This window comes from Orcinus orca, chromosome 4 (assembly GCF_937001465.1).
Source record: "Orcinus orca chromosome 4, mOrcOrc1.1, whole genome shotgun sequence".
Taxonomy (NCBI): domain Eukaryota; kingdom Metazoa; phylum Chordata; class Mammalia; order Artiodactyla; family Delphinidae; genus Orcinus; species Orcinus orca.
Genome location: NC_064562.1, coordinates 33599136 through 33613855, shown reverse-complemented (window position 1 = coordinate 33613855; position 14720 = coordinate 33599136). Strand labels below are relative to the sequence as shown.

The following is a 14720-nucleotide window of genomic DNA, read 5'->3' as shown; positions in this document are numbered from 1 at the left end:
CTGGTAAAAAACTGGCCTTAGGAAAAAGCCCTCATCAAATCAATGCTGCCAATGACAGAAGTACTAAATTTTTCAGACAATGCAGAAGCATTATATTGTATCACCATATAGTATGGGGAAAAACTGTCATCAGATGCTACTCAAACTCTAGGATAGGATGGCTGAAGTAGAAATTATGTTAAATTTAAGTCATACTGAAACTCATTCTTTCACTGAACTACTGTGAACCATAAGCTGTGCAGTGCACACATACCATCTCTACCATAAACAGAGTGATTCCAAGCTCTTGGGAAAAGCAGATAAATAAATGGACAGTTACAACATTAAGGTGAGGAGAGGAAATATGTTCTAAAAAGGGTTCTTATAATTTCTACTCTTATATTCTTTCCCAAGTCTTCTTTAGACTGCTAAAGTATGTTATCCAGACTAACAAGTACAGGGGAATGGAGAAACTACTTAGTTTAACAAAAGAATTAAAGAGTAAAAGAAAAATAACAATAAAAACTTCCAAAACAATAAAACTTCCAACAGCTACAACAATGATGACCATGATGCATGTGGAAAATTAAGGACAAAAGATGTGTCAAGTCTAAGAGTATAATATCTCTTCTTGTTGTTCCATAGAAGTCTAGAAACCGTGTTTCTAGTCCTGGTTCTAACATTTGTTCATTCATTCACTAAACATTTAATGAAAGCCTGATTATCTATTATGTGCCAGCAATGCTGCCAGGCCCTGGAGATAAGGTAATGAATGAGCATCCTTGCCCACACTGTACTTACAGTCAATCACATAAGCTTTTGGTACAGCGAGTTAATATGGGTAATTCCATCACAACATCAGGGCCCCTTTTCCTCAGTTGTAAAATAAAGTAGTGAGACACAGGGATCTTCAAGGTATTCCTACTGGATTAAAATCCTGTGATTTAACTCAAAACTTGTAGATCAGGAGTATTTAAAACACAGGGAACCTAAGGATCCACCTGCAAGGTTCAAGGGATCCTAAACTCCTTCAAATTGAACACAAGATTTGGTAGCTTTTGTATATATAGGTTTTTCTAGAGAAAAGGTCTATAGGTGGAAAAACCTAAATTATGAATTTTAGTTTTGGGCCTACCACAGGAAAAGTTTTATTTTAGCTATATTTACTAAGGTAATTTCTCTAAATCTGCCAAATATAACTTAATTCACAAGAAGTTTCAACTTAATTCACAAGGAGCTAATATTCACTTCTTTAACTCATGGTACAAATTGCACATTTCTAACCTAATATTTTGGCCAGCACTATAACAGAATAAATTATAAATAATATGCAGTTTATAAGTAAAAGAGTAATTTGTATTCTTTAGAGATTAAACTTTACTACTCTATAAAAAATAACAATTACTTTTTATTTAGAAGCAAAAATATTTTTGCTGTAAAGAACTGAGATAATACTAAGATTATTATCCTATCCTCTCTATGTATAGCTGTTGCCCCTCATCTTAATAAAAAAAGTAACAAACCTTGAAACATTAACACATGTTAAGCTGCTGCCAGGGAATTTCTAGGACAAATTCTCCCTTTACATTCTCTATTTCAATGTGAATGTTGAGTTAAAGTCCACCAGAGCCTCTTGTAGTAGGAGACTAAGAAGGGAAATCAAATGAAAAATGAAACATCGGCAGTGAGACACACAAAGGAGAACAGAATCATTTACAATTTCACTGCCTGGGCCACAGTGACGCCAACTGGCCAGCCAAGTTATGACAACTTAATAAGCCATCATCTTAATTTCATACAAGACTTTATACTTTTTAAAATGCAGTATGCATTAAATAAAAGCCATTATATGATTTTATTTCATTTTTTCAATATTTTCTATTGAAGTATAGTTGATTTACAATGTTGTGTATTGTATGATTTTAAACATCAAATATGTATAAAAGATGTATATTAGTAAAATACCCTTAGTTATGAGCTAGTTTCTCATGAAATCTCTTTATTAGTCTATATAATGCTAAGCAGAGCAGTACATTATTCACAATTTCCTTATGAACTTTTATCTATATTAAAAGAGCAATATGAATATGACGTTAAATACAATTTCCATTTTATTGCTCAGGAAAATAAAGGAGTATGCCAAAATGTAGGTAAATATATGCCTAACAGATCTTGAGTGTAATTTATTTAAAACAGTCAAAAGATGCTTTTGAAATACCGTTTTCACTCATAGTAAAAGGGATCACATAGCCAAGTTTTATTTTAAAGAATATTAAATATGTAAGAAACTCTCATGATATATATTGTTCATAAGAGCAGCTACAAAGAGAAACAAGTTTTATGATGTTGAATTTCTTTAGGGAGGTAAAGTGGGGTGTACTGTTTGAAGTGGATTATTGCTTCTAAGGAGTCTTGCCTACTGGTGAAGTTCACATCCAATAAGAGGAGAGCTCCAGAACAACATTTCCTTTTTTCCTTCTTTACCCCCCAATAGAAAATGAAATAACATTATAGGAGAATCTCCAAAAAGAGAATTAAACATTAAATAAGAAGTAAACTTACAAAGCAGCAAGTTAACTGGCTTTGACTGCATAAGCAAAGAACTTATACAGATATATAATGATTTAATTCACTTCACTCTAATAAGACTCTATTCTAAAGTTAAAATTTGAAAGGATTAAAAAAAACTTTTCAGTACTACTCAAAGGCAATAAAGGTTCTTAACTAAAGACTCATGAATAGGTTTAAGGTACAAAGCAACCCTGCAGAAGAATGAAGCTGGCGGAATTAACTACCAGGTATCATGGCTGAAGCTAGTATTTGCTCCAGACTTAATTACTCTAATAAGTAAGTAGGTAAGATAGTGTGGTATTATTGCAAGGATAGACAAAAAGACCAAGAAATAAAACAGCCCAGTAGCAGAGCCACACATCTACGATCACCTGATTAACAGCAACGGCCCCTATGTGGGAAAGGATAGTCTTTTCAACAAATGATGAAAATCACATGCATATGAGAAAAGAAAATGAAACTTGACCCCTACATCATGCCATACACAAAATTCAAGATGAATCACAGACCTATGTGTAAGAAGTACAACAGTAAAACTTTTAGAAGAAGCTAGAGTATCTTCATGATACTGGGATAGGCAAAGATTTCTTAGAAGGGTCACAAAAATCATTAAAGGGAAAGAAACACTAATAAATTGGACTTCATTAAAATTAACTATTGCTCATCTAAAGATACCATTAATAGAGTACAAAAGCAAGTTACAGACTGGAGGTAAACATCTGCAATACACACATCCATACAAATGACTTATACCCAGAACATATAAAGAACTCCTACAAATGAATTAGAAAAAGGCATATACTTAATAGAAAAATGGGCAAAGGACTTGAAAAGATACTTCATAAAAGATAATATTCAAATAGTCAATAATAATCTGAAAATATGCTCAACATCATTAGTCATCAGGGAGATGCATGTTAAAACCACAATAAGATAACCATTATGATTCCATCAGAATGGCTAAAATTTAAAAGTATGACAATACCAAAAATTGGTAATGATGTGGAATAACTACAATACTTATTCACTGCTGTCAGGATCATCAGCTGGTTTGACCACTCGGCAAACTAGGTGACAATATCTACCAAACCCAAACATCACCATGACTTGGCAATTTCACTCAGGGTATACACTCAACAGAAATAGGTGATTATGTACACCAAAAGACCTGTATAAGAATGGTCACAGCAGCTTTATTCATAGTAGGCACAGGCTGGAAACAACCTAGGTATCCATCAACTGAAGAATGGATATACAAATCGTGGTGTATTGACACAATGGAAAACTATATTACAATGAAAAAGAATTAAATACTGCCAAAGCAACAACAACAATATTATAGACATAATGTTGAGTGAAAGCCAGTCAGAAAAGAGTACACACTGTATGATTCCATTTATATGCAGTTCAGGAAGAGTCAAAAGCAATCAATGACAACAGAATTATAGCAGTAATTATCCTGGAAGGGAGGGAGGTATATTGCTTAGAAGAGGGCAAGAGGGAGCTAGGTAAGGCAGGACCTCGAAATGTTCTACTTCTTGATGTGGGTAGTGGTTCTGTTAAGCTTTACACTTAACATTTGTGCTTTTTACTATGTATAAGCTATAGCTCAAAAAAAAAAAAAAAAAAAGAACAGGCTTAAGGCTTGAGATGGAAGATGGCAGGTGAATCCCCAAAATAATGCAGCATTTTGCATGTGCTGCATTTTTCTCAAAGGTTTCATTACACTGTCTATTAGAGTATCAACTCCCTGGTGGTAGGTATTTCTGTCATTTTTGTTGTGATGATATCCCCAATGCCTGGTATACAACAGACACTCAATAAATGTTTGCAGAATAAATTCACAAAAAGGAACTGTTACCAAAAATAAGATGAAGCAATCATTAACTAAAATCCTGGTATAAAAAATTATTTGAATTAATAGAAGTTTATAAAGTAATTGGTAGACTGTCTAATGATGGTAACTTGAGTCTCCTTAATATCCAAGTGTGTCTTAGTGTTTTCAAATACCAGAAAGTGAAAATTTCCTTTGAGTGCTCAGAATTTAAGTCTTTCTTCTGTCAGTCACCGTATATTGGGCCATGGATGCTTAGAAACCGAGTTAAAACACTTGCAATTAAAATAAACATATCCCAAGCTTGAAAACACATTTGTTTCTTCCAAAGGACTGCTGAGCCAAAAATAAGTGAAATTCAGTGGAATTTTCTAAAAATCCATTAAAATGATCTATCCAAAACAGTAGTTTTCAACCAGAGGCAAGTTTTTCCCTACCCTCGACATTTGGCAACAACTGGAAACATTTTTGCTTGTCACAACTGGAGGGTGCTACGGCATCTACTAGGAGGAGGCCGGGGATCCAGCTAACCACCTTACATGCACAGGCCAACCCTCCACTGAGGAATTTACCTGGCCCAAAATGCAGATAATGCTGAGAATGAGAAATCCTGATCTAAAATATCACCTTCTGTTAAACTAAAGAATTTTATTCTTAAAACATATGAAGTAAAAAGAGTCCTATTTAAGCTGTAAAATAATTCAAGTATCTTTCAACCAATACCTTTTCAAGAATATGAAACTATATTTTTAAAGTTATTTAAAGTTGTACACATGTATCAAATGTCATAAAATGGGATGTTTAATTCAAGTATCTCCAGAAATGATAACCATCATTATCATTTCTAAGACTATATTAGGCATATAACTTATTTTAATCTCATTTAATATTAATATCCCCATGAAAATAAGATCTCATTTAGAGAGATTAGAAAACAACAACTAGAAGAGATTAAGTAAATATCTGCCCAAGGTTACACTGCTAGGAATAGCACAGCTGAAATTTGAACCCACATTATCTCTAAACCCATGATGCTTCCATTAAAATGCATTAAATGTCAATTTCAAATGCGCAGCAGATCAAAATTAAACACACCCCAAGTTTCATTTTCCACTGAGTCAAATATGCCATTTTAGAAAGTAACGGCAAAGTCAAGAGAAGCCTACTTAGGAATTATGTACTACGGAATTATGTACTAAGAAAAGAGGTAAGATAGTACCAGTTTTTTAAAGGATGATCTATAGTTAATATTTTTTCTTATCACAAGTAAAATGAAGTCATTTTCTATAAAGTTATATGCCAAAATCATCAGATATACTCTTGTTCTGGTCATGTAATAAAATTGCAGATAGTAACATCAAAGCCTAAATGCTTTACTGGCCTGGAGCTTACTCTTGACAAATCACTAACACGACCCACCTAGTCATCCCTCCATAATAACATTGGATTCCTGGCATTTCAGCCTATCTAAGAACATATTCCTATATTAAACTCTATTACTTTTGTCTCAGCTTTAAGGGCTTATCATGATTCTCTGTATTAAGAGACAGAAAAGTGTTCTTACCCTATTAAAGCCATGTTCATGAGAGTCATCAACTTCCCCATTACTAGTCACTGGAATTTCTGCTGCTGAATTTTTTGGAGATTCTTGAGCCATAGTAGACCCCTAAAAAAAGGAGGAAAGAAATAGTCATAAATAACACCAAATCATAAAAGGCAAACATTCAAAAGACTATATTCATGTTTATAGCACTTAAAAGCCATCATTATATAGCCCTTTTTAAAAATAATTACAACCTACCTAATCCTTATGAAATAAACATGATACTAATATAATAAAAAACACATCTGGCCTTTAAAACTGCATTCAACTTAGATTTCTTGATCGTATTGTAGGTACCAGGGGGCAATATCCTTACCTTGTAAATAGTACAAATGACACAAAAATCAAAAAATGCAAATAATGTCTTAGTATTATTGAAAATAGTTTTGACTTTACAGGCTGCCTGAAAGATTCTTGGATCTACAGACCACACTTTGAAAAACACTGGTACAGACAAATTTAACCAACATTTAGTGAAACTCGTTATGTGCAAGGCACTCTACTAGATTCTAGAGAATATTAAAAAAAAAAAAAGATAAGATAGGCACTGCTCTGGGGGAAAGTACCACTGCCTCAGTTTGGGAGACTGACTGGACTCTTCAGTAAATACCTAGAACAGTATCTGCCCCTCTTCCTTTTGGATCCTCTAAAACCAAGTCTTTTGGAATAGTCATAGATTGCATAAATCCTACGGTCTTCCTATGCCACATTTCTATTTCCTGGCAGCTCTAGAAATGTTCTGCTTCCCATAGATCCACATTTATATTACACTTCTACTCCTTATACAAACCTCTTTTTCTTTACCATGACAAATTTTATACATAGTAATGTTTCTAATGTCTGACACAACATTTCATAGACTACCTCTACATCTTTGTATTCCCAGGGCAACAGAAGACAAATCTAAGCAAATAAATGAATACATTCCCTTTCAGTAAAGTCAGGTCCTTGAGGACGGAGACAGTCATAGACATCTCTGTATCATTAGAGATTAGCCCAGGGTTCTCAATATATGTTTACTGAATGGAAAGGATACGAGCTACATCAGAAGTCTGATTTGTAGTTATTAAGGTGTTAAAATGATCATTATGTTCCACCCTCACTCTCTCCCTTGTCCCACCCATTGAGTATGTAGTCACACATGCGTTACTTCTTTTGGATATCACTGCAGTAAAACAAACCAAGGGGAAATGTTGAAATAGCAAAACAAAAAAAGTGAATTACCAAGTATCTCAAAATCAGTGTACTTTAATTATATGGAGACAGTTTTAATAAAAGACTAAAATATCAAACTGAACTTGGTTAAGCCAATGAAAAGAGAACTTTTATAATAAGGCAAAATCCTGTTAATATCACTTAAAACATTTCCCAGAAAACTGAGTTATTTCCTTGCATTCCTAAATATCTTATTAAAAAAATACTGGTTTAAAAAATGCCGTATTTCACAGTTCACCTTACCACAGGCTCGAAACTAGTGAGGGAATTAATAAACTGAACATCTCATGTAAGACTTGAAAATTAAAAAAAAAAATTCAGAGAGATTTCAAAAGTTCAAGAGGGGAAAACAAAAACTTCCCTGCTTTAGATTGGATTCTGGGGGAAGGGTCTCTGAATGCAGTGAGTGAGGGTAGTAAGACTGGACAGAGCTGCAATGCTGTTGTTACATCATAGGCCTTGGCCAATCGTATATGGAGCACTGAAGCTGAGATGGCTCTTTAAAGTTGTTCCAAATTAAGGGAAGGGGGCCAGGCCTTTGTACCCCCGCATCCCTACCCCTGGTTATTAGATGCAGGCTATCCCCTGGATAGGGGTATAATCGTGCACAAGGCAGTACTCTTTGGCAGAGGCAATTCCTGGCGAGACACAGCTATGAGCCCTCAGCAGGCATCACTCCTGGATGCCAGCCCTGGTCCTAAAGGAGGTAACTGAGCCCCTCATCATAGCATCCACTATATCTTCCTTATTATTATTCTAAAGCAGTATCTACTTTAAAAGGATTTGAAATGTCTTATTTAAATTATATCTGGCTACTTTTATGCATATATTTACAGACTTTCACTGATCTCTACTAAGACAAACTGTCTCTTTCACAGTCCCCAATTAAGGGGTGGCCCCTGATTGAACCAAAGAAGAACCCCTGACACAAAGCCTCGCAAGCTACAGGTTTCAAGATAAGGCCGGGTTAGAAAACCACTGCCCAACAGAGGAAAGAGGAATTTCCTGAGCTAATCAGACCCTTTCTGAAGGTCTGAGTTGGGGATGCTGAGCAAATCAGTCAACTAGGGTACTGGGAAGAAAATGAAAGCACAAGAAGAGCAAAGAATAGAATTATTTTGATGAAAAGTCACAGCTTAAAAATTCACAAACTCTACTTGACAAGTGTTATCAAACTCGTCAAAGTTTGTTGACAAAGTGTTATCTGTATCTAGATCTTCCTCTATTTCTAAATTATGACCTTATGAAAATCTTTTTTTTTATTATGGTAAAAAACGTGTAACGTAAAATTTACCATCTTAACCATTTCTAAATAGAAATTTACCATTTCTTAACCATTTCTAAATTTCTAAATAGCTCAGTAGTGTTATGTATAGTATTCTCATTGCTGTGCAATCTCCAGAACTTCTTCATCTTGCAAAACTGAAACTCTACACCCATTAAACAACTCTCCATTCCCCTCCCTCACTCCCCCAGAGCCCTTGGCAAGCATCATTCTACTTTCTATTTCTATGAATTTGACTGTTCTGAATACCTCATACCAATGGAATCATATAGTATTTGACTTTTTATGACTGGCTTATCTCACTTTACATAATATCCTCAAGATTCAGCCATGTTGGACATATGTCAAAATTTCCTTTTTTTTTTTTTTTTTTTTGCGGTACGCGGGCCTCCCACTGCCGTGGCCTCTCCCACCGCGGAGCACAGGCTCCGGACGCGCAGGCCCAGTGGCATGGCTCGCGGGCCCAGCGGCTCCGCGGCATGTGGGATCCTCCCAGACCGGGGCACGAACCCGGGTCCCCTGCATCGGCAGGCGGACTCCCAACCACTGCGCCACCAGGGAAGCCCCCAATTTGTCTATTTTTACTTTTGTTGCCAGTGCTTTTGATGTCATATTCAGGAAATCTTTGCCAAATCCACTATCATAAGCTTTTCTTCTAAGAGTTTTATAGTTATAGGTCTTACATTTAGGTCTTAGATACATTCTGGAGCTGGTTTTGTGTATGGTATAAGACAGGGTCCAACTTGCATGTTGATATCCAGTTTTCCCAGCGCCATTTGTTGGAGAGACTTTCTTTTTTCCATTGAAGGGTCTCAGCATCTTGGCTTCTTTTGAGATCCCTATTTTGCTCACTGCCACTGCCTCCTTACAATATACCCAGCTTACTTGAGGCTACTGGAGTTAAGTTTCTGCTCCTTGTGGTTAAGAGTTGTACAGACACTAGGTATTTGGTCTCTAATCCAATAGGAAGATTAAGATCTAGCTATCTAAATAATCATCACTCTTCCAAATTGTAAAATATGCTCTTACTTTCTTCCTCCTAAAAATAGCTGGTGATTCAACAGGTATTTACTATCTTCTATGCAACATGCATGGGATGAAATAGAAACAGAAATCAGATCTTAGGCTTCTAGGAACTAGAAGTATTGGTAAAAAATAATTACAGTACAGTGTGGTGAGCACTCAGAGGGAAGACTTAATCAGAGGTGATATTTAAGCTGAATCTTATAGGATGACAGATGGGGACACAATAAAGGAGAGATTCTAAATAGAAGGAATAACAGGAGAATAGAGTCTAGTATATTCTAGAAACTGCAACTAAAGCAATTTGGGTAGAATGGTGATTATTCATGCATACATTCATCGGTTCTACTAATTTATTGAGCTCTCTCATGTGCCAGGCACAATCAGATACTCAGGGTAGAATGGTGAACAAAACAGACCAAACTCCCTACCCTCAAAGAGCTCATATCCTAGTTGGGGAAAACAAATAAATAAATACACATGTTATACAGTCATAAATGCTAATGGGCATGTGTTCATGAATGTGCTGCTTTAAATAAGGTAGTCAGGGAAAACCTCAGAAGAGGTATCATATTTTTGTGAGAACTGAATAAAGTGAGGGAGTGAGCCATAAAGATATCCGGGAGTCCAGAATCCCAGGCAGAAGAAATAGTAAATACAAAGACGAGGAGGTGGGAACATGCTCAGCTTTTCAAGGAACAAGAAGAAGGCCATGCAGCTTGAGGGCCAGAGGAGAACAGAAGGAAATGTTAGAGAGGCAGCGAAGGTCAAGAACATGTGCAGCTTTAAAGACCATAATAAAACTTCGGATTTTATTCTTAGTGAAATGAGAAGCCACTTGAAGGTTTGAACGTAGAGTGAAATGACCTGACTTATGTTTAAAAAGAATCACTTTTTTCCTGCTGTGTTGCATTAAACTATAAGTGAGCAAAGGCAGAAGCAAGAAGAACAATTTAATGGAATAATCTAAGCAAGAGATAATGGTAGCTTGGAGGAAGGTGACAGTGGCTGAGGAGGTAAGAAGTGGTTAGATTCTAGGCATATTCTGAAGGTAGAACCAATTGGAATTCCTTACAGACGTGAAAGATGGGAAAAAGAGAGGTGAAGGACAACTACAGAGGTTTTTGGCCCGAACAGCTGGAAAGGTGGAATTGCTGTTAATAGACCTGGGCAAGACTTGGGGTGGAGCACAACATAGAGAAAATAGCTAAAGTTTAGTGTAGGACATATTAAGGTTTATGTGAATAAGGTTACTAGGCTCTTGGATATATGAGCCTGAGTCCAGAAGAAAGCTTGAAGCTGGGGATAAGAAATTTAGAAGTCATCAGTGTGTAGACGACATTTAAATCCCTTGGATTGGATAAGATCACCTAGAACAGGGGTCAACAAACATTTTCTATGAAGGGCCAAATAGCAAACATTTTAGGCTCTGTGAGCTGTAAGGTCTCTGTTATAACTACTCAACTCTGCTGTTATAGCCCAAAAGCAGACACAGGCAATACATAAATGACTAGGCATGGATTTGGCTTGACCTCTGATCTAGAAAGTTGATGTAGATAGAAAAGAGAGGTTTGTAGACTGAGCTCTAGGACACCCCAATATTTGGACATGGGAGGAACTAGCAAAGGAAACTTATAAGGGATGGCAAGCAGGGTAGAAGGAAAACCACAATAGGAGGCTTCCGAGGACAGGTTTCTGCTTCTGGAACTAATGGACTAAGCCCCTATACTAAACCTCCCCAACCCTGCACAGAAAACAACTGTAAAAGCTGAACACAATTTAAAAAGCAATTAATTGAAACCACTGGAGAGTAAAGAGACTCTGGTGGAGAGCACATGCTTGCTTGGAGGAGGGGAGATAGGGAGCTATGCAAGCAAGTTTCCATCTCCTTGGCTTTTAGCCTAAAACTAAATCCTATCTATGCTGTGCACCCGGTAGCTGCCAGAGCATCCAGGGGAAAACTAGTCCTTCTGAGTCGGGGAAAAGTTAAGCTCACAAAAGTAAAAGGTATAGGGGAATCCTGAAAAGGAAAGATCCAGAAAGGGGATTCCCAAACTCTGTCTACTCACATCTCTAACCCCTCAAGGTACCTGCACAGAACAGACTCGACTGAGCTCACCTAAAGCCAAAAGACCTGAATTGAGACCAGAGCTGCCACCCAAGAAACAGTTTGTAATACAAGTCCAGCCAAGAAAATTATCGGCCAAAACAAAGGAAGCAATACTCACTGGAGAAAAATAACAGAATCCAGGATCTTCACATCTCAATGTTCAAAACGTTCAGGATACAATCCAAAATTATCGGGTATATAATGAACCAAGAAAATGAAACAGAATTCCCAAGGGAAAAGAAAATCAATTTAGTCTGGCTCTGAGATGAACAAGAGATTGGAACTAACAGATAAGGATTTAAAAGACACTATTATAATAACTTCTATTAAGTAAAACAAAATATTTTCAGTGAATCAAAAATATCAGTGAAAAATAACAGGAAATCTCAGCATCGTAAAAATGAAGCAAATGGATTCTAGAATTGAAAACTACAATTTTTCAAAGAAAATATTCACTAGATGGACCTAACCAAATGAAGATGACAGGAAAGAGTAAAATAAAACTAAATTAAATCAATATAAACTATCCAAGGTAAAGAACAGAGAGAAAAAAAGACTAAAGAAAAAGAGCTTCACAGACCTGTAAGAAAATATTAAATATTCCAATTTATGTGTAAGTAAAATACCAGAAGAAAAGGAGAGAGAAAAGGGTAACCTCAAAAGCAGCAAGAGAGAAAAAAAAATATTACTATCAGAGAACAACAATCCAACTAATGTCTGATTTCTCATCAGAAACTATAAAGGCCAGAAGAGAGTGGGACACCGTGGTAAAAAGAAGAAAACTGTCCACCTAGAATTCTATATCCAGTGAAAATATCCTTTAAGAATTAGAGAGGAGGGGCTTCCCTGGTGGCGCAGTGGTTGAGAGTCCGCCTGCCGATGCAGGGGACACGGGTTCGTGCCCCGGTCTGGGAAGATCCCACATGCCGCGGAGCGGCTAGGCCCGTGAGCCATGGCCGCTGAGCCTGCGCGTCCAGAGCCTGTGCTCCGCAACGGGAGAGGCCACAACAGTGAGAGGCCCGCGTACAGCAAAAAAAAAAAAAAAAAAAAAAAAAAAAAGAATTAGAGAGGATATTAAGGATATTTTCAGATAAAACTAAGAGAATTCATCACCAGCAGACCTGAACTACAAGAAATGCTAAAGGAAGTTCTCAGGCTGAAGGGAAATAAAACCAGACAGAAAAAATAGATGTTCAGAAAAGAATGAGAAGGAAATGAAATGGTAATTCCCTGTGTAAATGCAAAAAACATTTTTTTTTCTTTTTGCCTTCTCATCTCAATCCTTTATAAACCATAAAACTGCTTAAAGCAAATGTTACAACATCATTTCTGTGGTTTACAATGTATCTAGATGTAATATATATAAAACAGCTGTATTAAAGAACAAGGGGGGAGGTAAGGGAAATATGGACCTAAAAGGATACAAAATTTCTATGTTTTAAGAGAAAAGCAGTACATTATTAATTATAAGTGAAATATGAAAAGTTTAATATATATTCTATAATCATGGCAACCACTAGAAGTATAATGCAAAGAAGTGTAACTAAAAAATTACCAGGAAAATAAAAGTGAAATTCTTTAAAATATTCAGATAATAAATAAAAAGGCAGGAAAAGAGGAGAGAAAAAATACAGAGGAAAGAAGTAAAAAACAAAGAAACTAAGAGGGTAGATACAAAATCAACCACATCAATAATGGCATTAAATATTATTGGACTAAACATTTTAGTTAAAAGGCAGAGACTGTCAGAGTGGAATTTTTATTATTATTATTATTATTTTTGGCCATGCCACACATCTTGCGGTATCTTAGTTCCCCAACCAGGGATTGAACCTGGGCCCTCAGCAATGAAAGTGCAAAGTCCTAACCGCTGGACCATCAGGGAATTACCTGGATATTTTTTTTAAATGACCCTACTATCTTCTATCTATGAGAGATGCACTTTAAAGCCAAAGGTATAAATAGATGGAAAATAAATGGATGGAGAAAGATACACCACGCAAAGAGTGGGCATAAGAAAGCTGGCATGGTTTTACTACTATCTGATAAAATAGGGTTTTTTTTAAGTATTACCAAAGATAGAGATGTTTCATAATGATAAAATGATCAATTCATCAGGAATATGTAACAATCATAAATGTGTATGTTGGTTCCAATAATAGAGCTTCAAAATAAATGAAACAAACATTGACTGAATTAAAAGGAGAAACAGACAACTCCACAATCATCTTTGGAGACTTTACCACCACTCTTACAGCAATTGAAAGAACAACTAGACAAAGAAAACTGGCATAGACATAGAAGATCTGAACACCATCAGCCACCCTGACTAATATTTATGGAATAGGAAACTTAATAATGGCAGAATACATATTATTTTCACACAAACATGATGTATTTAGCAAAACAGGTCATATTTGGTGCCATAAAACAAGACTCAATAAATTTTAAAAGAGTGAAATCATATAGAGAATGCTCTATGACCACAGTGGAATTTAATTACAATCAATCCATAGAGATATGCAGGAAACCCCCAAAATTTGGAAATTAAATAACACATCTAAAAAATTAATGTGAAAAGGAAGAAACCACAAGAGAAAGAAAATATTTTGAACTGAATGATAATGAAAACACAACATAGCAATATTTGTGCGATGCACCTAAAGCAAAGCTTAGAGAGAAATTTATAGCTTTAAATGCTTGTATTTGAATAGAAGGAAGATCTTAAACCAACAATCTAAGATTGTACCTTAAGAAAACAGAAAAAGAGCAAATTAAACCAGAAGTAAGACGTAGGAAGGAAATAATAATAAAGACCAAAAATCAAGGAAATAGATGGTAGGCAGTAGAAAAACTGGCTCGCATACTTCAAAAAGCTTAAGCTCATGAAAAATAAAAGTAGATGAACTGTTGCAGATAAAAGGAGACAAGATAAATGCCAGCTAAATACAATATACAATATGGACTGGATCACAAAATAGGAAAAAAATAGCTATAAAGGATATTACTGGAACAACTGTGGATTGAATAATAGTACTGTATCAATTTCCTAAATAATTTTCTAATTTTGATAAAAGTACTGAGATTATATAAGAAAAAG

The 14720-nt window shown here is 35.8% G+C and overlaps 1 protein-coding gene and 1 non-coding gene across 9 annotated transcripts in view; both read right to left on the bottom strand.

The window, feature by feature from the left end:
* Positions 1-14720, bottom strand: part of ARFIP1 (ADP ribosylation factor interacting protein 1) — a 133908-nt gene that overhangs the window by 80508 nt on the left and 38680 nt on the right. For all 8 annotated transcript variants that reach the window (XR_004476169.2, XM_033403433.2, XM_049709117.1 and 5 more), the window contains one exon: positions 5949-6050. Coding sequence is in view for 7 of the 8 variants with exons in the window: in XM_033403433.2 (XP_033259324.1) it covers positions 5949-6050 (102 nt within the window). In the remaining variant the exon portion in view is untranslated. The remainder of the gene's footprint in view (positions 1-5948; positions 6051-14720) is intronic.
* Positions 13433-13505, bottom strand: TRNAE-UUC (transfer RNA glutamic acid (anticodon UUC)). The gene has a single exon. It is a non-coding gene; the product is annotated as a tRNA-Glu (tRNA).